We start from the raw sequence: 24,054 nt of genomic DNA, 5'->3' as shown, positions 1-24,054 counted from the left end.
CTGGAGAAAATGGTACTCATTCATTCTCTGTTTCTCCGTTGTGAAGCTTTCAGGAGCAAATTCAAAATCAAGTCTAAGTTACGCTGATAATGCTGAAAAAAATTCTAGAATACTGTAATAACCTTAACGTAATAGAATTAATCATAATCTTAAAAAAAAAAAAAAAGGAACAATTCTTTTCTATTGCATGCGTACCAAAGCTGTAAGAATGAGACTCATTATCTGGCACGTTACAAGTAGCTATGTACTTAAAGCTGAAAGAACTGTTGTCAAATTAGGAGGAGTATCACCAGTGTTTCAGCAGATTACCTTTCCCTTTCCTTTGTCTTAGGAACAGCATATAATTTTGTAAAAGCAAGATTTTTCAGTGCCAAATGCAAAGCTCTGTTTCCTCTGCTGGTACTGAAAGCAAGTGTTTGTCTGAGAATTTTCATCTTACATCCCATATATGCTCTGTATATTTTAGATAGGTAGAATTCTACTACTCGTAGCTTTTGATATTAAAAATCTAGAACACATTAAATTCTCAGAAAGCTTTCAACAGCTCAACTGTTTTTCCTCTCCCACCTCTTTCACCAGAGTGATGAAAATGATCAGGAACACCAGTCTGATTCAGAAGAAGGAACAAATAAGAAAGAAACTCAGGTAATTAAAAAAAATGGTAACTTTATAATATATATCCTAATTTTAAACTTTCAGTGCAGTTGGATTCAAATAAACTAATGCATATGATGAAGTCCTTATGAGTGCTTTCTTAGTCATAATTTGATTTTGTGTTTCAGTGCCATTTCCTTTGCAGATTTATAGTGAAAATCTTGTCTTCTAGCATATTTATGAACTGCAGAATTTTATAACAATTTTAATGTGTTAACAACAGATAAAACTGTCTTTTTTCTCTTCCATTCTGATTATGTAGAATTAGTACCCAGAAGGTGTTGGTGAAATTTCTGACATATAGGTCAGGGACATGTTGCAGCAAGTAACTGGAGTGAGTTTTCAGATTCTACCATGCAAATATCTTTGTTTCATCTGCTCTTTCACTGAAAATAAAATGATGTCCTGTGACTAATACACACTAGAACCTTTTTAAATTAAAAAGTGGTGTTAATAATGTAATTAACGTCTAATGTGAGAAAATATTAATATAAGAAAGCTTAGAAAGTTAAAGAGCACAATGCACCTGATTTCTACATTGAAGAAAAAAGATTTCTGAACATCCTAATTCAGTATTGTTAGTTTTGTTAAAAAGTCAATGGCAAACAGTATAATTGGCTTGATTTGATGTGAAAAATCCTTATAAATTGATGCATGAGAGTGGGATGAAGAGGGCTTAAAAAGGAAGTAGCAACTTAAGCTATACTATAAAATGGTGTAGCAGAATGTATTTCTTTTGACCCTAATCCCTGGTGTAACACACTAGGGAATCAGGGTCATTATTGAGTAATAAAACTCAAGTGATGTAAAAGCTTCCATTTTATGTCCTTAACTGGTTTAGATGTTGGTTCGTTCCATCCCCTTTTGTTTTGCTGTATTTTTGATTTCCCTGTGATGTTAACATAAACGCATAGTCGTCTTTCCTCTCCTCCCACCAGTAGCTGTTGTTAGATCTGTAATTATTAGATCTGTAGTTATTCCATATTCTATTCTGTAGAAACTTGTTCTGCTAGAGTGTAGTCCTTGTGATAGAATTAGACTTATATAAAACTACAGTGAAGTAGTGGTAAATCAGGCGCAAAACAGCTTATCAGAGCTTTAAAACGTTATGTAGATTTTAAGTAGTTTCCTCTCTTTGTTGAACAACTGCTTAGAGTTTTTCAATGATAAACAAAGAACTAAACAACTAACTTTTTACAGTACAGTATTTTGCTGCCTCTAGAAAAAAGAAGTGGAGTAGACTTTGAGCATTCTAATGGCAATCTGTTACCAATTATATGACAAAAATTTTTGATTTTACATAAACTGCACTTTTCTTTTTGCAGTCGCTAAATCCACTTACAATTGACACAAATCTTGCACGTTTTGTTGTAGAAAATTCATGATTATTTCGCTATAAATCCTTTTCATTTTTGAGAGAAGGAAAGAGATGGAATAAATTAGAATTATAACATTCAGACATTCAGAAAATATTTGTTTTTTCAGTTGTACTGAATATTTGATGTACTACTCAGAAAACAGAAGTCTTTGGAAAGACTGAAATTCTCTGTTACTCCCTTATGTGGTGCTGCTGTTGGTTTTTTTGCTTGTTGAAGCTCCAAGCCAGAAGTAGAAGATGGTAACTATAAACTTTGAAGAGCTTTGGCGGTAACTCAGGAATTTAGAGGAGGTCAAAAACAAGCCTTGCACATGCTACAAAGAAAACTAAAGGGCCTTAGACAAAATAATTTCTAGCCTGAAATCTTTAAGGAACTTGACAAATGCTTATGCTTTTCATTTCAGAGGTCTTTGAAAGCACTGTCTTACAAGATTTCAGTTTGTACTTTCTTGTTCCCTATACTTTTGACATCTCAGTTGATCATTAAAGGAGAACAAAAAGGAGAACTATTAAAATGAAGTCAAATTTTGCTAGCACTATGACAGTTGGAGGCTGCTGTAATGAAATTTTGTTTAGGCTTTTGAGTGCTAAGAGATGAAAAATTCTTTAATTTGCAAAACAAATGACATGTTACTTACAGGAAATCGTTGTTCCTCTAAGAAGGATAATCTTATGTTGTAGGAAGACAGTTCAAATATAAGCAAGTCTGAAGATCATTTTGGCAGCTGGGGGATTTTACATAACAAACTGTTCCAGTGAAGCCTCTTTTTCAGTTACGTTTTTGCCTTTATAATCCAACAGTCATCTCATGGATTTCATTCTGAAATTGAGACTGTGAAGAAATAAATTGTTTTTGTAGACAAGTAAGTTTTACCAGTGTAGCATTCTTGGGAAATGGAGAACCTGACTTGCACCACCTTGTTTAACTTTTGGTTTCTAGGAACAGTTATGTCTGAACTCTGGGGACAGAAAGAGACGGGAATTAGGAACCGTGCTGTTGGTAGCCAGAGTGTGCCAGAAATAGGTATAGACCTTTTACGTGTGGGTAAATCTGACCTGAATTTAGTAAATAGGGAACAACAGAAAGTAACGGATTGCTCAGTCTTAACCAATATATAGGCATTTGTTATGTCACTGAAGAAGAACTATTTTTGAAAAGCACAACAAATTTCCAGGAAGGTGAAAAAACAGTTTTACCAGAACATAGTTCAGTAATAAGTTTCCATAAAGCACAACTTTGAACGTACATACCAAAGTGTTCTGTGGAACAGCTCACATTATTTTCAAACATGCCTGAACAGCTCTCTTTCTTGGCTGGCTGAAGGGGAAGATGTATTTAGATTACTGATTTAAGTTCTGTTGATGTGGTCTTCAGGAATTAGTATGATCTCTTCCTTATGATAATTAGATTTTACTTTGAGTTGAACTTCATCTGTGGATTAAGATTCACAAGATTTCTTTGCTTTTTGAAGTTATTTGGGCTAGCAATTTGTCCTTAAGCAAAAATAGCTCAAAGTATGAATATTGAAATCTGATTTATTATTAGTGGAATGCTGACCAGAGAGTCAAAAAGACTTAAGGTATAACAGAGTTGCCAAGTCTTGTGATGATGTGGAAAGTGGTGTTTGCTGTGCTTTTTAAAATGTTATTCCCCTTATTGCTGCTTTTTTCTCAGTGAGCCACCTTGTCGTTCCTTTCCATTCTAGCCATTTTTTGTTCATGGAAGTATGTCTTCTGTTACTGGAAATGGTGCCCCTGTGGCACAGTAAGAGATAATGAATGAAAAAGAAGCCAGTAACTTGTAGGAGATGAGGAAATTAGGGGTAGAATTCAAGCACACGAAATCAAGGGTATTTGAGAGTTCAGCTTTTCGTGGTATGAATATTTGCAGGGAAAAGAATATGGAATATGTGTGGTGAAGGAGAAATAACGTGTACTTGAGCAGGAGATGAGAATGGGAACATGATCTGTTAGAGAAATGATCTGTTTAAAAGTGGGCAGAAGACAGAGATATCAAATGACAATGATACAAATTGTATTACTTTTATTATCAGTTTGTCCTGTTTTCATTAGCGTTGAAGCTTGGAGTGCACTTGAGCTACACTCAGAAGGATACCTATAGAAGTGTGGGGGCAGCATAAAAAAATAACATGAAAACAGCAAAACAAAAATCTCCCCTGAGATAATGTATTTAAAAAATAATTACAAATTTAAATAGGCACTACAACGGTGGTTAGTTTATAATTAAATGAACTGAAATTTTATTTAATGCAGGATCAGATATGTGACTTCTGAAGGGTGAAAGATAGCAATATTAGAATAATCAATGTCATTAGCTCTTCTACTTCTGCAGGAATAAACATGAGAAACTGGTATTATTAGCACTGGTTAAACATTGTACTCAGACTTTGTTTCTTGGTTTCATGGCTGTGGCAGTTTTATAGAAGTACTCATTTACCCAGTGTAGACAATTCATGAAATTAATATTTTATTTCCATTACTAGAAGTTATCCTAACCTCACCAAAATGTGACGTATGTCTGGAAGCCCAGTGTACATTTTCGAATATACAGTGTGTTTGGGGGGGAGGACACTCTTATGGGCAGTACAAACTGATAGCTTAGGGTTAGTGTTAAGTCAGCTGGTATAGATGAGGATACGTACCCTTTCATTTTTCCTTACTCCTTGGGTGCTGCTTCATGTAACTTCAGCTGTCACTGTCTCGCAGTCTGCTCAGTTCTGTGAATGTGTTAAGAGCACCCATCTCATGTAATTTGGATGCGCAGGGATATATATCAGTGTTGGCCTCATTTGTCCTCAAACCAACTTTATGCAAAATCCATAGACTTAGAGTTACAATTTAAAAAAAAAAAGTAAAAAAGTAAACTGTGAAAAGTTGTGACTGAACTAAGAGAAATCAAAGGGAAAAATGAAATTTAAAAAAAACAAACAAAAAAAAGATAAAACACCACTCCCCCAAAAAAACACATTTTGTGACAAGTGAGGGAAAGAAGAACAGGCACATGCTTTAGAAACGTGCTCCTCTTCCCATGAGCTCTGGGTGCTGGATACTGCTTGAAGCCCAGCAGCAGGGCTTCACAGCTTTCAGGAAATGGAAACTGCTGATGTATGCTTTTCTGATGCTCATGGAGTCCTTGCCTTGCTGCTCAGATTCCAGATCTCAGCCAGGAGAATGGGAATGGGCTGGGTCGTTGCTTTCCTGTCTCGAGCAATCAGTGCTTCCCCGTCTCCAGGACTGTCTTATGTCACCAGCTCCTATGGTCTCCCCCTGCAGAGCTGGAAAGTTCTGTTTGCAAAATGTTCCGTGTGTGACTTAATAACTTGCCTTTCCATTTGGGAAGCTGTACGGCAGTGGGTTAATGGAGATCCGTGAGGCTTTCACATTCCCATGACATCATGGGGAGCCCACTAGAAGCAAGGAAAAACAGCCTTTAGAACCCTCTTTGTTAAGAAATAATGCAGGAGTGGTGTCATCACACTAGCTAAAGGGTAAAAGGCTTAGTGTTTTTGTTTGTATGGTGTCCCTTCAAGGTAAAAAGAGAAAACCTAAAGTCTTTGTGAACAAAGGATCCTCTGTTTGGTTGAGAAGGAAGGAGTAAGCAGTGGGAACGAGGTTTTTGTAGGTCATCAATTATGGGGTGGAATTCGGTAATCTCATATGGATCTTAATCTTTAGATATGCAACATACGATTCATACTTAGGTGGAAGTTAAAAATAATGTGGCCAGTAGCTTAAAAACTAACCAGGTGTAGCTATGTGACACTTAACTGCAATGTTTTCTACAAAAATCTCTTAAGTTCTCAGCATTATTCATTCCCTTACAGAAAATAACAATATTTTGATAGGAGTGGTTAGTCTGTCGCACATACTTTTGATAAACCATGTGTAGTAAATCCACTTCAAGGTGTCAAAGGGGAAATTAAGTGTGTTATGGAGAATGTGACTATTGTGACAATGTAGGTTAAAAAAAACAACACAACCTCCACACCCCCACCCCCAAAAAACAAGCACAGGAGAAAGCTCGAGCCACTGCTAGGTGAACATCATTGGAGGATATCCAGGGGAATATACGTCAGTAGAGTGAAGTGTCTTCACTCGAGATTATTATAAAAATCAGAATAAATGATGAATCTGTATTGACCACCCAGAGGGGAAAAAGGCTTATGTGAGTGATGTAATGCTTCGAGGACACTCCCTCAGTCCTAAGTCATCACTTTTAATGAAATTTCACTCATCAAGTAAAGTGAATGTACTGTCTGCCTGTGGATGCGCCTGTAATGAATGAATGAATTAATACAAAAAATGAAATTACATAATTTAAATTTAGTCTAGTAAGTGCTTCCTTATGTAGTTGGTATAGCAGCTAGTTTCCCATTGACGTATGTTGACGCAATGATCTTGTAGCTTATTTTGCAGTATTATTTTAAGCTGAAGTCATTATTATGTTGACTTTTCAAAAACATTATTGCTACTGTTACAGAAGAAGAAGAGGAATAGGGAATTCAGAGAACAGGGTCCCCCCTGCTGGGGGTCAAGTCGCAGAATGCACCAACTGCTGAACTGACTGTTATGTTAAGGACAGTCCAGAATTTTAAAGTGTAATGCTAACATCCTTGTAAACCATATTCTGGCAAACACGTTTCTAGCACATACTTCTCTTCTGTTCTAGACAACAGTATTGCAACTTGACAATACTACTGGATAGCATATGTGCTGTAACATAATTGTTGAGTTATGCTTGTTCACAGATTGTTATATATTTTATTTAAATAAATTACTGATATGATCTCTTCTTTTTCTCTCTTTTTACCCTTCCCAACCTCAGAGTGATAGCCTTTCAAGGTATGTGTGATTTAAGTAAATTAATTTAAATTTGTTACACTTTTTAGTCACATATTCTCACTTAAATTTATGTACAAATTCAGCTTAACCTCAGTATTGAGTTGGGTTGAACTTCAAAAGGCATTAGAGGCAGTTAAAATTTGTGTGGAATATGGTTGTAGACATACAGTTCTGTGTTTTTTTCTCCGTTTGTTTGTAGGACACTCAACACTAGGGAATGTATTTGTAGTGCACTGAAGGCAGGCAAGGCATTTTGTGGAACATCATGGATACGGATGGTACCATTCCCTACAAATTTGTCAATATGAAGTCAGCTTTTACAAAAAATTAAAAAGGAAAAAAAAAATACTCTACTGAAAAATGTCTAAGAAATCTCGATAAAAGTACTACAGCCTCTGAAAATCAGATTTCTGTACAATTTTTTAAAAATGAAAATGTAGAAATATCAATCATTACAAAAAAAAAAGGCTTGCTTTTGATTTGGACCTGTAGAATTAATTATTATGTTCTGTCTGTGCTGAAAAGCTGTTAAATATTACTACAGCACCTAAACCATGAAGAATGAGCACTGTGAAAATGCATAAAACTGTATTAATATTGGTTGTAATTCACTGTTTCACTGTTTAATAGGATAAGGACCTTGCTGTAGATTTGTTTTGTAAACTGCTTCTGTTGAAATAGGAGAATTCACAATAAGTAGTTTGGAAATCTCCTTCATTTCTCTAACAGAACTTGGAGAATTCATCTTGGATGATATTTTAGAGATTACTTTTTAAAAACCCTTCAATTAAAGTACTACATTTAAAGTAGTACTGCAATTAAAGTACTCCTTGCCAGAAGTTGGACTCAATCATTCTTATGCGTCCCTTGCAACTCAATATTCTATGATACGTTTTTAAGAATAGTTCTTCAAAAATAAAGAAGTAAAATATCTGAACAAGCAAAGTCCTTTAAGACATTTAAATATCTACTTGATTTAAATATTTTAATTTATTTTTTTAAATTTCTCAGCATAAAAGGCAGGCATTTATGTAGCATGGTGGGCAGTTTTAAAACATTTTCAGTCAGAGAATCTTGAAGTATACTGAAGAATACGGAGAGAATTTGCGTTAAATTAGTATGCAGTGGCTTAACTAAAATATGTTACTGCAAGTGGCTGTGTTCAGTTGGGTAATGGTACACTCACAATATCTGATACAGTGAGTAGTCTCAGTTTGAGTACAAAAGCAAAGAAAAATAAGAACTTTTCTTTTACAGATACGATACAGGATCACTCAGCGTGTCTTCCGGTGATCGTTATGATTCAGCACAGGGGCGATCTGGGTCACAAAGTTACCTTGAAGATCGAAAACCTTACTGCAGTAGACTAGAAAAAGAAGATAGCACTGATTTTAAGAAGGTATCTGATACAGTGATTTTGGTGTGAAAGTAATACTTGATTAATGTTTTTCATAATTTTTTTCATAAATTGGAAATAATCTCACATTATTTCACAAATGCTGCTTAGAGCAACTCAGCTTAACGGAGGAGCAGAGGAACCACTGCAGTGGGGGAATACATACATTACAAAACAGTTTATGGCTTTTGCACTGAAAAAAGTGCAAAGGAGTTCAAAGTGCAAAAGTTCAAAGGCAAGGGAGAAATCCTGAGGAGCAAAAATGTATATTTTTATGATGAATGCTATTAGATTGTTTTTGTAGTTGATTGTATTATTAATACTGCTTTATACATGCATGAAATCCTATATTTGATTTTTGGTAGCTTATAAACATGTAATATAGAAATTTGTTTAGATCTTGCTTTAAAATAGAGGAGGAGTTTGTTAAGAAAAAAAAAAGGTGTACTGTAGTGTCTAATCTGTGATATATGTGGGGTAAGTTGTATGCTCCCTGTGCAAAGTTGCTTTTCTCTATAGATGTCTGGTAGCAGTTCTTTAAAGTGTTTGCTAGTTCTAAACATCTTTAAACTCTATAACTGATTTTTACTTCTTAGACTATTAATGTATTTCTTCATTTTACATGCAGCTCAGACAGAGGTTTTAAAATGTTCAGCTAATGTCACAATTCTTATTCAGTGTGTTTTTAAATGAATATTTTGTCTTAGCTTTATGAACAGATTCTAGCTGAAAATGAAAAGCTGAAAGCACAGTTACATGATACCAACATGGAACTTACAGATCTTAAACTACAGTTGGAGAAGACCACTCAGGTTTGTATAAAACAAAAGGCCCATACTTTGCTGACAAAGTAGATAGCAAACTAGAAGCACCCCAGCATATGGGTTGCTATTTACTAGGCATCAGCTTTGTTTCTTATTCAAAGATGGGAGTGAAGAAGAGTACCTCTCTGTTTCTAAAGAAAAAAGAGCACAGGATTCTGGTCTTCAGCTGTGAACAAAATGTGTGAGACCATCTCCTGCTTATTTAAGTACTGGTGGTTCTTGCCAGCATGTATGTGGAACTTCTTTGCAGGGTAGGGATAAACGCTTTCTACACTGTTAAGCCTATGTTCAAACTGTCAGTCTGATTTGATTAATTAATTCATAAACCTGCTGGCAGATTGGCATAACCTGCCAGTTCTTCCTGGTTGGTTAGATAGTCTTATCTTAAAACTGAAGAGCAAATAGTGCACTTCACTTACAGGTAACTGCTCTCAGATAACAGTGCTGCATACAGTAATATTATATATGTACACAGAAGTGAAATTCTTCTTAAATTGCTGTAGAAAGAACGTTCCCCTTTCTCAGATCACATTTGCCACAATTTACCTGTGTATGTACTTCACTGTCTTCCATATGCAACCTGTAAATATCAGTAAAGTACATTTAAAAAGATGTTTGTTTTGTAAAGCTTTTAGATAGATATACTATATTGCTCCTATTTGCCAAAGGCTACGTAAGATTAAATTACTTAGGGATGGTCACAGAGGAAGTCCGTGATAAATCCAGCTCATTCTTTTTTATTTCAGTGTTACTTCCCTGAACATATTTTAAACTGCTTTTAAAGACATATTTTGGACAGAATACAGTAGTAGTTGCCCTTAGCTGAAATGTCCTTTTGTATTACTTTTCTTCAGTTTTACATTGTTTGAGAACAAGTACCAATGTCTCTATTAATTCTGTGTTTCAGAGACAAGAAAGATTTGCTGACAGATCAGTCTTGGAAATGGAGAAAAGGGTGAGTTTCTGCCAAATATCTACTGAGTAGTCCAATACAGGCTTTGTTTTAGTTTGTTTTTCAACCCCTGGCTTGGATATATTTTAGTGGGAACAGAAGCCTTTCTTACAACTTTCATTTTTTAGAAGATTTGGGGATTTTAGGTTTCAAAGTGGCAATGAATGTGAGATACTGTGAGATGGAATTACTCTTAAGAAATGCCTTCAGGTTGTCTGTTGGTTTGTGATAACCGGGTTCTAAACCCCACTGCCTTCCAGGATTCTGCCGCTTGTTCCATCTCGTCCAAAACAATATTGGCTCTCCAGAGAGTTAAGCAGATTTGGAGCGTCTCATCTTTTAATGCATTTCCAACGTTCAGAGACTTTAATTTCCTCAGAGCTTTCCGGAGGCATGTGTGTCGTGTTACCAATTGTTATTGGTAGTGAAGTAGCTGTTTCTACCCCACAGACATCAGACCTCAAACCTGCTAATGATGTAAAATTAAGCATAGTCTGTCTCTTTCCTTGTACTGTAACTTTTCCAGAGGGAAAATGACACTGTGTTGGGGCGGAGTGGAGGCAAATGAACGAGCAGTGTGGGAAGAAGGGCATTAGGGTGAGAGACAGCCCGAAATTGACAGGGAAAGGAGATGTGTAATAAATCCACATGTGAGATAGACTGCAGGAATTATTTCAGAAGTTGTACCCATGATAATTTAGGCTGTAGTTTCATGCTAGCTTAAAACCCATCCCGAGTTCTGCAACAACTTAAAGAAAACTCAGTTTCTTCTGTTTTGATCCTGACTTCCTTTATGGCCACATGTACCTTTCTCCTCCCCTAACCCTGGAGTGACGCATTAGATACTTCAGTGGGAAGAAAACTAAATGGACTTTGACAGTAATGAGTGATATGGTATATATTTATTTATCCCTGGTAAACTTCATATTTATTAGCCTGATATGTTTATTTTCCAGTATTTGAGGTTTAGAAAACACATTCTAAAATGTAATTCTGCAAACCTATCTGGTAAATAAACAAACGCTTGATTTTACAAGAGGACATGGAGATGCAGAAATGCTCTCAGGCACTTCCTGAAGTTCTATTATTTTTATCTTAATAATCTCACCAGATAATTGCAGCGGCCTTTTAGTGCCTATTTCTTCTTGTTTTTGTGGCATCCTGCTGTAGGCAGTGATTTCATCAGCAGAAAAGTTTCATCAGCAGCTTTAATTGGTTTCTTCCTTGCTATCATGGCCACACAAGTGGACATTTAATTATTTCATAGATTTAGCTGTATGCATTACTATACAGGTTTCATACTGCAGAATATTCTGTAGTGTACATCTTGGCATTATTTCAGTTTTACTGTTTTTTTTTTTTTTTTACAAATTTTTACAAAATTACTGTGCTACTTTTTCCCAAAAATAGGCCACTGCATTAAGACAATTGGTTATCATTAGGAATTCTTGCACCTTTTTCTCGTAAAGACACTTATTCCAATAGCAGAAATGTCTTTCTGAAACGTTACTTTTTCTGAAGTTATTAATACCGAAGCTAGCAGGTAAAAAGATAAATAAAATTAGTGATAATGCTGCCTGGCTGAAACATGGTTTACACAAGTTTTAGGATATGTTCCTTGTATTTTTCTAATTTTAAATTTACCTCCTTTCAGACAAGAATTTAAAACGGGAATTTATTTGTGAATGTATTTTCCTCGTTAGAATCTGGAGCTGGTTTCACTTTGAAAGTGACTGAAGTGAGATTATCAGCTGCTGCTTATCAACAGCTGATCTCTAGAAATAAGCTGACTAAATTCAGTTCAGATGGTGGGTCTTTAAGAATAATTGTAAAGACATCTATCTATGTTTGAAGTAACCATATAAATGTAAGAGGTAAAAACAAACTGTAGAGCTTTTCTACGTATACTTTTCCAAGTATAAGACTTCAGTAAAATAAAATATAGAATTAAAGATGTTCATATAAGTACATAGAGAAAAAGGGAGGACAAAAGTAAAGAAAAACCTGAAGACATCTTTGAACTATGATATTTTCCAGTTGAACCGTACCTTTTCAGTAAAGAAGATGGGAACATTTATTAAACCTAGAATTTCACTGTGACAAAATTTAGAAAATACAGATTTTTAATTTTATTTGAACTTAGCCTTTATACATTGGTTTCCATGATGTGATTTGATGACGCTTTGTCGACATTTTTAATTTGAGGATTAGAAATAAGTACATAGGCAAAAATACAGTTTTTGTCACTCTGAAACAGTCTGTCACTCTGAAAAGTATGTTAAAAGCTCTTTTCAGAATTTCATATAACATGGTCGCATGCAACTCACACTGCAAGATTTCAGTATAGATCTAAATTGGAGATATGTTTAACCCATTTCTTCTAAATCTAGAATTCATCACCTGGGAATTTGTGTTGGGGAGAGCTTATTGTTTTTATATTACTGAATAAACAATATCTGGGTTTACTTACTTAATTTTATAACTCTGGGGTCAGTTTTTCACCTGTGTATATCCACGTACCTCAATCTCGCTGCACCAAGACTGTGGTTTCTGGTTGCTTCAGTACATACAAATGAGCTATTGTCTTTTATAAAATGAGAAACTGGTTTGTGCTTTTTTTTCATATTGAGAACTACAAATGTTCTTGGCGTACCTTAAAGAAATGTTGATGTATATCATAAGATTTTACACTGCTTAAGCATTTGAAAGCCTTTTTTTGAGTCCGGGGACTAACCAGATAATACTGGCAATTTTTCCTACTAAAACTCTGATGTGTTGTTTTGTTGGCATTTCTCTAGCCACTTCCTAGCAGAGTAAGAAGGAAAAAAAGGAAACAGCTTCATCTAATTAGAGCTATATATTTTTGCAACAGATCTTATATCTAAGCCAGTCCATTTAAATGTTTCCTTTTTATTATGTGAAGTATGCAAAGTTGATGAAATAAGGATTTTATTTTATTTAACTGGTTTTTATTGCTAATAGTTATTCTTAAACAAACTCAACATGTTAGGTAAGCAAATGCATCAAAAGGACGAATGGTTTTTAGTCCTACAAAACAAGTAGGTAACTAATAACGTTCTAAGTAATGTAAGATGGTGTGGGTTTTTTGTTAGTCACTTGCTTACTGCAGTTAACTCACTGGTACTTACTATGCCATTACTATCAGTCTTTACTTATAGGAAAATTAGTAACTTGAAGTAGTTAAGTACATTAAGTACTAACAACTGCAGTAATCTATTACTTTGATAAACTTTTAAAGTTGTATTCTAAAATGGGAAAATGTTGGGGAATAACTGCACTATGATTAAACTAAATTAAATGATTTGTATCTGAAAGGTGACCGGCAAGAGTCAGTATCTACTGGGCGGTATGATCTAACCAAAGTTTTACACACCTTAGTCAATGCTGCTTGCTGTTTGCATAACACCATTGTATGCAGATGCATATGTACACTTTGCAATAATCTGTTGCTTTTGCCTTTCACACTTTGGAAAGATCTGAATGTAGAATAGTGAATAACCGCAGCTGCTTTTACATGAGACACACTGCATTGTCTGACACAGAAAAGCAAGCAAGCAAGCTATAAACCCCTGAAGTCCACTGCATTAGCTGTTGATCTGTCAGATGCGTTGAAAATGAGGTTTAAACAAAACAATATCATTTAGAAATATGGTAGCATGTCTGCACTGCAGACTGCAGCATAGTATAGAAAACCCTAAGCTAATTTTCAGTACAGTAGCTTGGGTATTCTGATCAGTGTTATCAAAACAACCTGAAGTTCTTGACAAAGGCTAATTCCTCCTGCTTCTCAGGTAAAAAGGGAAAAAAAATCATACCAACTATACTATACTAGAAACGCAGAAAATATTCAGGAAACATTTACTCAAGAAGCAGGTGGTCTTACGTGGCTAGATTTCTTGGTACTCAGCTGAACTCACATAACGTAAGTTTGGGTTGCATCTACACTACGTTGCAGTTTATAGTGTGGACAGATCCCACTGAGCTGAGGCAGATTTTTCAGCTACGTTTGCTTGTCTATGAAAGCTTACGCTTTTGTGCTTGTTTCTTTTAATATTCTTGTTTGTTTCTGATCATTTTCTGCATTTCTTGTATATTAAGCTTTTATGGAAACTTAGCTTATGAAAAATAATTCCAAACAGTACTTACAAACTGTCCCAAGTTTTTGTAAAGGAAGGGGTATATTACAAAATAGGACTTGATGTAAATTTTTATATCTCTTCCTCCTAAGTTATTGAAATTCAATATTGAAATATTTTCTATATATCACGGCCATCACAAGTTTCCTGTCTACACTATGCTTCTGGTTGTATGATCTTTGAAACTTGAAGTATTTCACAGTTATCACAATATTTACAAGCATTAATTAAAAAAAGAATAGTATTGCTCAGTGTTAACACACATTTTCTGATTTAGGAAAAAAGAGCTCTAGAAAGAAGGATATCTGAAATGGAAGAGGAACTGAAAGTAAGTATTGTTAAACTGTTGTTAACATGGTGTATGATTATGTCAGTGGCATTAAACAACACTTAGTCTAGCAATATTACTGCTCTCTATAATTTCATTAGAAAATAAGTAAGTTATAACCACATCTCAAAATCACTCGTTTCATTTAGTTTGTAGTGGAGCTGTTTTTCTGGCATAAGCAGTCATACATATAGGACTTACTTTCTAGGAAGGTACTGAGGCTTACACTTCTATAACATATTGGCTGACAAGAAGCATTTGGAGATGTTTGCCGTGAAACATGTTTTGATCTAATCAAGACAGAATTGCCATCTATGTTTTTGATGCAAAACTCTCATATTTTAATAATTTAAAAACAATTGTATTATATAGTTCCATAGATTAAGCATAGATAATTCTGTAGATAAAGCATTAAATGTTGCTTTGCTCAAAAAGCTTAATCTCATTAATTTATGTATTAGGCAGCACATTATCAATATCAAAAGAAAAACCTTCATTTGTATAGAATGAAAAGTAATGAGTTTTTAGTTAACAAAAAGCAGCAAATTTAGATTTCAGATGTTGACAGCTAAGTACCATTTACCACATGCACTGAATAATAAAAGTTGTGGTATGACTTTTCTCATTTCCTGGTTTATCAGCATTAAGTTCTTTGATATAATTAAGAAGACAGAGAAGTCCTGCAGGTTCACTTTGGATATAATATTGGACAGAGCCAACCAAACTGATAAAATTAAACTGTAACTAGACAACCAGTGGAACATGATGAAATAGAAAACATTTTTGTACCCCATAATTTTAAAGCAGTACCACTGTTTTGACATTTGATAGTTGTCATTGATTAATAAGTTTACTTTAAAGCTCATTTTTGAGCTCCCTCTGGTGCTTGAAAACTGCATTAACTTCCAAATCCTTTTCATTAAAATACTTGTAGTAAGGTTTGTTGATACAGTTGAGACTGACGAGCAGTGGTAAACAGAAGGCAACCACAATGTCTATAGCTCCCTTGGATTCAGGCCAAGGTAGTTTCCTGTAAGGAGGGGAACACAGTGTCTGAGGTTCCTTGAGGGAGAGGTCTTTAGAAGTGAAATATGTAGAAAGCTAATTGTGGTATAGGAAAATAATTATTTTTAAAAGTGGAAGACAGGGTATGAGTTTCTGTCACCAACCTGTAAATTTCTGTTAGGGATGGTTGGCCTTTTTCAGAAGCTTACATCTTGCCTTTTTCAAAAGCTTACTTTCAATATGCAATATGTGAAGGTTTTAAATTAAATATTAATACTCTTCCTGACATTTGTTGCACTCTCATGCACAAGTATATGTTAAACATATCATTATTTACTGACTTTTGAATAGGAGATTTAGTTTGTGCAATTGGGATGTTAAGTAAAGAATTCCAGGAATAACTCTCATTGTTAATGTATCCTGAACTGTTTTGGAAAGCTGTGACTAATCACTGCTGGTTCTTAGATTGCTTTTCAGGAATGTGCCACTTGCTTGATACTTTATTTTCACAGCAAGTTATCTACTTTAAACAGGACTGTCTCTTCTAAGTTTTCTTTCAATTCTGTTCATCTCTTGTTCTTTTCAACATAATATATGTGTTTTTTTCCCCGTTTTCACTCCTATTTCTTTGATTCCTGCAGAACCTGCAACAAATAAAGCAGATTCAATCTTTGAGACACATAAATGAGCGCCTGGTGACTGAGAATAGGGCCTTGACCCGTGTGATTGCCAAACTGTCAGGGTCCTGTAGGCAACAGCGTTCTGTGGACTTGTAATTCCTTCCTTCTCCTTTGTGTAGCCAGGCAGGTGTTGACAATAAGTTTGTGCTTGGGCAGAGTTTTACAATTAACACTTGTGTGTTCAAAACTGACTTACTGCTCGGTTATGGAAGTGTGGCTAAAGCATGGTGTCCAGTGTACCAAACAGAGATGTCACAGATACATTGTTATGGTGTGGTGTTGCCGATACTAGCACTGAAGCTTGTCATTTTTCACTTGAAGCTAAGTTGGCAAGGATTTCGAGAGACCTTAGACATGTTAAAACCCTGGGCAACAATTTGAAAGGAGTTGAGTGCACACTAGGATAAACTGAAGTCACTCCCCTGTTTTGATACTTGAGTAAATGCTCAAATTGACAGATTTGTCTTTGGTTTTCCAACAAATTGAAAGTGACCTTTTCATGCTGCAATATAATTAAAATGCATAGAATTGATACAAATCTTGTCAGAACTAAAGAAAGTTTGAGAAACGGTTGCAGTACTGTGCATTTCTGAACAGTTGCATTAGCAACTTAGTTTCTTAAATTTGTCTGATTTAGTGTTTAGAGGGGACCAAAGTTGTCATCCGTTAAAATATATCAGACTTTCAAGACAATTGATATTTTCTATACTAACTTCCTGTGCAGTTCTGGACAATCCATATTTTTATCTAGACTAAGCTTAAAATACCCAATTTTAGCACTAAGTCAAAAGTCAAACTGATTTATATTGCTATATGTGTAGGCATTCCAGTCGTGGACCACAATCCTATCATGCAAGGACGACACAAACACCCTGTCTAGACTGTCAGATTGAGCAAATCGATTGCCCTTTCTTCCTTCTCTTATATAACAACTGCATGGGGTGGACGTTTCAGTGAGGTTTTAAGATCTGTAGGTGAAAATAAAATATTTTTTATTCTGCACAGTGGCTCTTGCTAACCTGCTTCCCTTTGCTTACCCCCCTTCTCTCGTAGAAGCAAGGAGATGAGCATACACTTTTTTTCATTCTGCTCAGAGTCAGATCTCAGGTTTTCCCCACTAAGAGGTATGAAATAAATAGCAAATTTATCCTTTGGCTTTATGTCTTTCTGAAGTTGACCTAACAATAGGATGCGGATAGAAAGGTTGTTCTTGGTCCAGGCCCTGCATTCCTGAGCATTCCCTTGTGTTAACCCTTGCTGAGTGAGTCAAGTCAGCTCAGTGACGTGGCTGAAAAGAAATCCCTTTATCAGTTTTATGACTTGATCCATCTCACCCCAGCGTGGCTGGGTTGCTCAAGGTAACACACAGAAAGCAGCAGGAGCATATTGCTGCAGGAGAAGGGAGAGGTGTCCCTTTGGGGCAGCTTGTCTTACAGCAGCTTCAGCTAAGCATGGGTTTCCAACACAACCGAGCTTAATCTAGTGACTGCTGTCCACAGCCACACATCCATACCATCTTTTTTTTTGCTAGTATTGGCATTCCTTTAACCATGTTAAGCCATTTTAGGATGTTAAACCATAGAAAACTATTGGCGTTCCTTTTTTGTAGGGGAATTTTTCAAAGGCAGATCATTGTGGAGCTTGAGGAGCTGGGCTAGCGAAAGACAAGCAATGGAAACATAGCAGGGAGGCTTGATATTGCGATGTAGCTTAACCACAGCAGTGTGCCTGGTTAATCTGAACAGGTACCTTAGCAGCTCGTGAGCTTTCTGTAATATTTATTTACAAAGCTGTTTTATAGGTACAAACTCTTATATCCTCCAGCAAACACAGTCATTACTACTGAGTTGGCTCCACATAGATCAGGTGATTATTGAAAAATTATTTGATCAGCTACAGTACTGCAAAGTTCATATCTAGTTATATAATACAGATAGGCAAAAGTAATATAAGTAGTATTATAAAGTAATATAATTATAAAATTATAACTATTATGAGTAGTAATGTAAAGTAATATAATACAGATAGTGCATTTGTAATCTTATTCAAGAATCTCATCAAGGCAAGCTACTCTATTAATTTAGTGAAAAGCAAATTCGAATTACAAAGTATGTAATGGTAATTTTAGTGAATTTCATGAAAAGGTTTTTCTTCTGCCTCTGCACATGAAAGGCATGTGGTACCACTTCATAAGTCTGAGTACCATAGGAATGCACTGCTCCAAGAAAATTGCATAATATCTTTGGCTGGGTTTAGTACGTGGATTTTATGTTGGGATTAGTATAGATGGGAAGTATAAGTATTTTATGTTACTTGAGCTTATCCTTTCTGATAAGTCTCCTATTACTTACAAATCCTTTTGTCTCCTGCCAGGCTTCCCTTATTCTTTAGCAGACTCATAACAAAAGAGAAAATACTTTTTTAATATGTATTCTACCTATTAGTTTAATCAGAATTAAAATCTACAGAGATCTGCAAGCATGTAATGGTACTGGATTATGTTAAAGCTCTAAATTTGAACAGTGTTGTTTTTTTTTTGTTGTTAAAATTGTTCACCAGAAAATATATCAATTTTTGTGTCTGCCTGTTTGTATTACATATTATTGACTGTAGCTCCCTAGTCACTAAGCTGAAAGAGGACTGTGAAGTAACTGGAGTTGCTTTGAGATTTCATTGGAAGGCATACAAGGTGACGCTTGTTGAAATACGCAATTAACAAGAACAAAGTCAGACTCCTTTGCTTCCTTGTGCATAGCTAGATAAATGCTTTGTGGTTCCACCCAGGATCTTTGGTATGAAGTCTGTAACAGAATGAAAAGTAGGAAAGAAAGGTGTTGGTTGCTTTTACCAAACAAATGGTTATTTCATTGTTTGCATATACACATCAGAACAACTGTAGGTTTATCCTAATATTACAGGTGCATGCACAAGTGTGTGGTACATGTGCCTGTTAACTGCATATGACCAATAGCACGTGTATCTCAACCCACAATATGGTGTTTAGATGGAGTCTCCAGATTGGTTCTTGCCCTCCTTTTCCTGATAGACCCTCTCTACTGTCCAGACAAGACACTGACCTGAGATCACAAAATCAAGGCATCAGAATGAAAAATGTGGGAATCATTTGATCCCTATATGTGTATATCTTAGAATTGCCTTGGATAATAGAACAGCTTTTTGCTTTTTTCCTCCTGAAGGCACTATTTCACTGAGTTGATAGCAGCATTAATTTAACTGTCCAAACTCACAGAACACAAAACTATTTCCTCTTACTCTTAGGGTTTTTGCGTGTGTGTTTGTGATTTTTCTCATTGCATTGTGAGTTTTTCAAAAAGTAAATTAATGTCTCTTCATAGCATATGCGTGATAAGAAGTGGTGATAATAGGCTATTTAACAGCGTAGAAAGCACAGATAACGTTTGAAAATTGTCAAATGATTACTCATGTTGCTCAAGTTCAAACACGTTGACATGATTTTTGAAAGTAATCAGTGTTTTACAGCACTTTATGTTCAAAGCACAGCTTTCTCCTGACTGTAATGGAAGCTGTAGAATTAAAGAGCTTTGATTCCTTGTGAAGAGCTCAGTGTAGGTGACTTGCCCTAAGCCACACCGTGGAGTAGAATAGGAATTCAGGTTAGCAGAGTTATTCTGTGGAGACCATCGTTTTTCCTCTTATGTTATCCTGTGATCTTCATTTCACATACTCTGGTACTTGCAGTTAAAGAAACTAGAGATCCTATAGCCTCAGTCATCCCTAGTACACCATCATGTTCCACTCTGTGAGAGGATCTGAGGAATCCTTTGGAGATGTGTAAATGAAGCATCTAGTGTAACGCATGGTTAATTAACCCCACATTTTAAAACTTCACAGTTCCTTCTGTTCCATAATAATGTCCTGAGTATCATGGAGTCAAAGATATAATTTTGTTTGGATAAAGCAAAAACAAAATAAGTGGCAAGGAAATTTCATCATGAACAATTCTGTAGCCGTTGTTACATAGGTCATCGGTTGGACTTAGACCTCTTGTATGCTCTTGGACCTGAGGTTACTGAATAACCACACTGCAGGAATAGGCTGATAGCTCCTGTGTGAACGTGCTGCTCGAAACCATACACATAATGCAGCTATGAGTTTTATAGGTGGTTTGTTATCAGTGTGTGAACATAGATACTGAGAATTTCTGAAATTACCTCTAGCTTCTCGGACAAGTTATGTTCTACCAGTACAAGCCTCTGTGCACTGACTTGTCCTCCTTTCCTGTCTGATCCTGTCCAACTCTCACCTCACTTGGCTTCTGCCTTCCAGCTTTTGTGCTTGTGTGTCACCCATCTCCTGTGGCAAACTTAACTTGCCATCTTCTAACTTGTGTGCCCGAGTATGCAGCCTGGTGTTTCAATATCTGATCTTGTGTGAGCCATGCTATTCAGGGATGTGATCTCAAATTATAGGTTGTGCGCTTGAACACAAGTTTGGCAGTGATTGGAAGATAAAGGCAATGAGTTAATAAGCTGAATCACACTGTATCTGATCAGGATGAAATCATCCAAGAGCACAGTGGTAGATTTAATTAGCCACAGCATGTTGTTTTGAAACCACGCAAGTGCAGTATAGACAAGCCTCTTTAAATTGTCAGTAATTAACATTTTTTTGCTCTGCACTGAAATCTGGAGCATTTAATTTTCTTATGCTACTGTAAATGCTTTTGTGGAGAGGCTGCTCATCTGCACCACTTAGTTTTAATGTATCTAGACCAAGCAAATGAAAACCCCTAATCTAGAGCTCCTAACTGTATCGTGCTAAAAGGTGAGAAATTTCTGAACTGCTGATACGAAGGGGGACAGTAACTGCCAAAATACCTCAGCTGAATAAAGATTTTTATCCCCAGTGCTTGTCTAGTCTTGTTGCTTTTATTTAGTGTATAATTGCAAATAACCATTGTGTTTTGTTTTTGATAGATGCTACCAGACCTGAAGGCAGACAACCAGAGGCTAAAAGATGAAAATGGGGCCTTGATCAGAGTTATAAGCAAACTTTCAAAATAAAGGGTTTACTACAGCAGCAAATAACGGTATTGCACATCACTAGTAACTCCAGTGGACCATAGTATGGCAGTCACTGGAAGTGTGGGAAGATCCCTTGGAGACTGTCATTTTCAGATATCCTGCCAAAACGCCCTCTTACCTGTGTGTTTTTTGTATCAAGATCATTGTTTCTGTTAAAATGCAGCTGCTGAGAAGATAAAATGACTGAGAAATCTTGTTTACAGCTACAGCATAATAAGGAAAGTGTTCAAGGCCAGATACGCCTCAGATATTTAACCAGTAAGCCTTAGTTGTACATAAACACTTTTACATCAACAAAAGCTTTCAGCTCTCACAGAAGACAGTTACTCAATAATGTTTTTGTTGTGCCACAATTCCCAGGTTTTTTTCTATACTCAGTTTTTCTTTAAATCTTAAGTTTGGATTTTTTTTCCCTTCTAATTATTCATGTACCAGATTTTCTTGTACAGTGTTTCCACAGCTTTACCATTTGCAGAGACCACACACCCTTTTAAATTACATAACTGTGTAGCTACCTAGAGTTGTATTGTCCAACCACCTGGAACAGAGATGCTTGGTGGAACATTTGCTTTCACTGTTTGTGCAATATGCATTTATTTCCTATACAAAATGCTTTAAAAGTCAGTTGAAACTAGAATTATTTTAAGAGTCCTGTTTTCTGCCTTTATTGGTCACTTTAAAAAAAAAAAAAAAGTTTGTAGTGAAAGATGTTAGATCCTGTAATCGTCACATTCATTTGAGCAGGTACTGAGTGATGCTGTATATATAAATGTGTACTGGTTTGATTTTTCAGACCACCACGTGGCATGCTTGAATATATTTCCCTATTGCAAATGTCTGTTAATGCAAATTAGGCTACTCCAGAATAGTGTGTTTAACAAAGTTCATTAATTTTTATGGTATAAAGAATTTAGACATTGTACATTGTATGGAGCCCTATCTTTACAAAAGGTCTAAACTATATAAAATACTTTATTATCTTTTCTTCCCATTTTTTTTCATTTGATAGTGTTCACCATAATAAAAATTGCATAAATATAACTGCTTCACTACATTTCACATACCTGTATTTATCTGAGTGCTGTCCAAAACTGTTGTGCTAGCCAAAGTAATGTTACTAAATCATTTGAAAAACATAACCCGTTACACTCACATTAATGTTTATATGCACTGTCGTTGCCATGTGAGAAGGCATCTAATTTGATAACACCATCATGTCAGACCATTTTATACATTTCAGTGGCCTTTAAAAACAAAAAAGTACTTAAGTGAAGATCGCTTTTGTTAGAAACAGCTTTTATATTTTCACTAAACCATTCAAAATACAACATCCTATTGGCACATAGTTTATTGCCTAAAACCACTGAACAGATCAGCCATTAAAACAAATTGTACATTGTAAAGCTTGTAGTAGCTATTGTATTATTGATTATATTGTATACTATATTAAATGTGAATTTGTACCCCTTCATTTAAAAAGGTCATTGTGTTCTACTGCCTACTTGGGGGGGAGGGTAGTTTTATGGGGGTGGGATATGTTTTGGTAAGGAAGACATGATGTCCTCTCTCTGTTGATTGGTTTTTTGAAGATGTAAGGTTATGCTCTTACTACCAAGCTCAGGATTCTTGATTTTAAAGGTACACAGATAGTTTGAGATATCTTATTGTAATTGATCTGTATGAGAGGTGGGTCTGAACCATAGGGAACTTCCATTGTCGTATGCTAACGTAAAATAAGCAAAGAATTGAACAGTTTGAATGGCTGCAACGTATTGAGTTCTGTTACAAGACAGTTAGGCATATTCTGGATTATATTTGGTAAAGTTTGGGTGCCTGTGAATGATTAAATAAGTGTTTCTAATATTTTAGTGTTTTATATTTAGGTTATTTATTCTTTATATCTAAAAAATGAATGGCTACTGTGCTATATTGATTTTATTGGTAGTACTGAGCAGACCTTGTATCTGCATGAAACTAGTTGCAAAACCCACTATTTTGGAAAAAAAAAAATGTATTTTGACATATACAAATAAAATGAATACAAACTATTTTAAATGTGTGAAAGTTTTACTGAGAAGTCATTGAAATTTGTTATGAATTTAAACCATGTTATAAGTTTGCTATTTAAATTCTTCGGTGGGCATTTTTCATTCATTGCGCTACTTGGATGCCAAGTTCAAGTACGTTTCAAAGATTGTAATCGAATTGTGATTATTTGCACATCGTTGTACATGCACATCTGTAAATGCAACAGTAAAAATGCCATATTTATGCAATCTGTAACAACTTGGACGAATGTTTCTATGTTTTACATAAACCTGTATGTGTGCAGAATCTGAGAACCATTTTTTATGCAATACTATCTGAATCTCACAAATCAATTGCTAAACTTGTGTCACCATCATACTGTACTGGTTGTGTTGCAGACCAAACCCAGCCCCAGAAAATCATGCTACCACAGAGGCAAAATGGTAGCAGGGGACCACTTTATTATATAGGCGATGGTTTGCGTATGAGAAACATATTATTGCTGGCTGCTGACTCTGGCAAGCTTGCTTAAATGACTAATGGCTTAAATGGTAATTCCAAACAGCAACCTACATTTTCAGGGGACTTGTCCCACTGTGGAAAGGAATATTTAAGTGCCACAGTTTACACCAAGAACAGATGGAAGCATGGAAGTAGCTGGTGCTGGAGAGGAGGAGACAATGGGAATGCACAGAACCACCCCCAGCTGGTAGCAAAGCCGTC

At 35.6% G+C, this 24,054-nt stretch overlaps 1 protein-coding gene across 10 annotated transcripts in view; it reads left to right on the top strand.

Moving 5' to 3' along the window:
- PPP1R12A (protein phosphatase 1 regulatory subunit 12A) overlaps window positions 1-23,579 on the top strand; it is a 129,900-nt gene extending 106,321 nt beyond the window's left edge. For 3 of the 10 annotated variants that reach the window (XM_066993439.1, XM_048078767.2, XM_048078764.2), the window contains 8 exons: window positions 580-645; window positions 6,879-6,895; window positions 8,153-8,294; window positions 8,999-9,103; window positions 10,023-10,070; window positions 13,404-13,434; window positions 14,502-14,552; window positions 21,196-23,579. In XM_066993439.1, the coding sequence (XP_066849540.1) occupies window positions 580-645; window positions 6,879-6,895; window positions 8,153-8,294; window positions 8,999-9,103; window positions 10,023-10,070; window positions 13,404-13,434; window positions 14,502-14,533 (441 nt within the window). In that variant the 3' untranslated portion in view covers window positions 14,534-14,552; window positions 21,196-23,579. Of the gene's footprint in view, window positions 1-579; window positions 646-6,878; window positions 6,896-8,152; window positions 8,295-8,998; window positions 9,104-10,022; window positions 10,071-13,403; window positions 13,435-14,501; window positions 14,553-16,198; window positions 16,361-17,290; window positions 17,362-18,850; window positions 21,144-21,195 lie in introns of those variants that run through there. The other 7 variants (XM_066993431.1, XM_066993438.1, XM_066993433.1 and 4 more) reach the window with 5 other exon arrangements.
- The last annotated feature ends 475 nt before the right edge of the window (window positions 23,580-24,054 follow it).

The sequence above is a fragment of the Anser cygnoides genome, chromosome 1, assembly GCF_040182565.1.
Source record: "Anser cygnoides isolate HZ-2024a breed goose chromosome 1, Taihu_goose_T2T_genome, whole genome shotgun sequence".
In the NCBI taxonomy this organism is placed as follows: Eukaryota; Metazoa; Chordata; class Aves; order Anseriformes; family Anatidae; genus Anser; species Anser cygnoides.
This window is presented reverse-complemented; position numbering and strand designations above follow the sequence as displayed.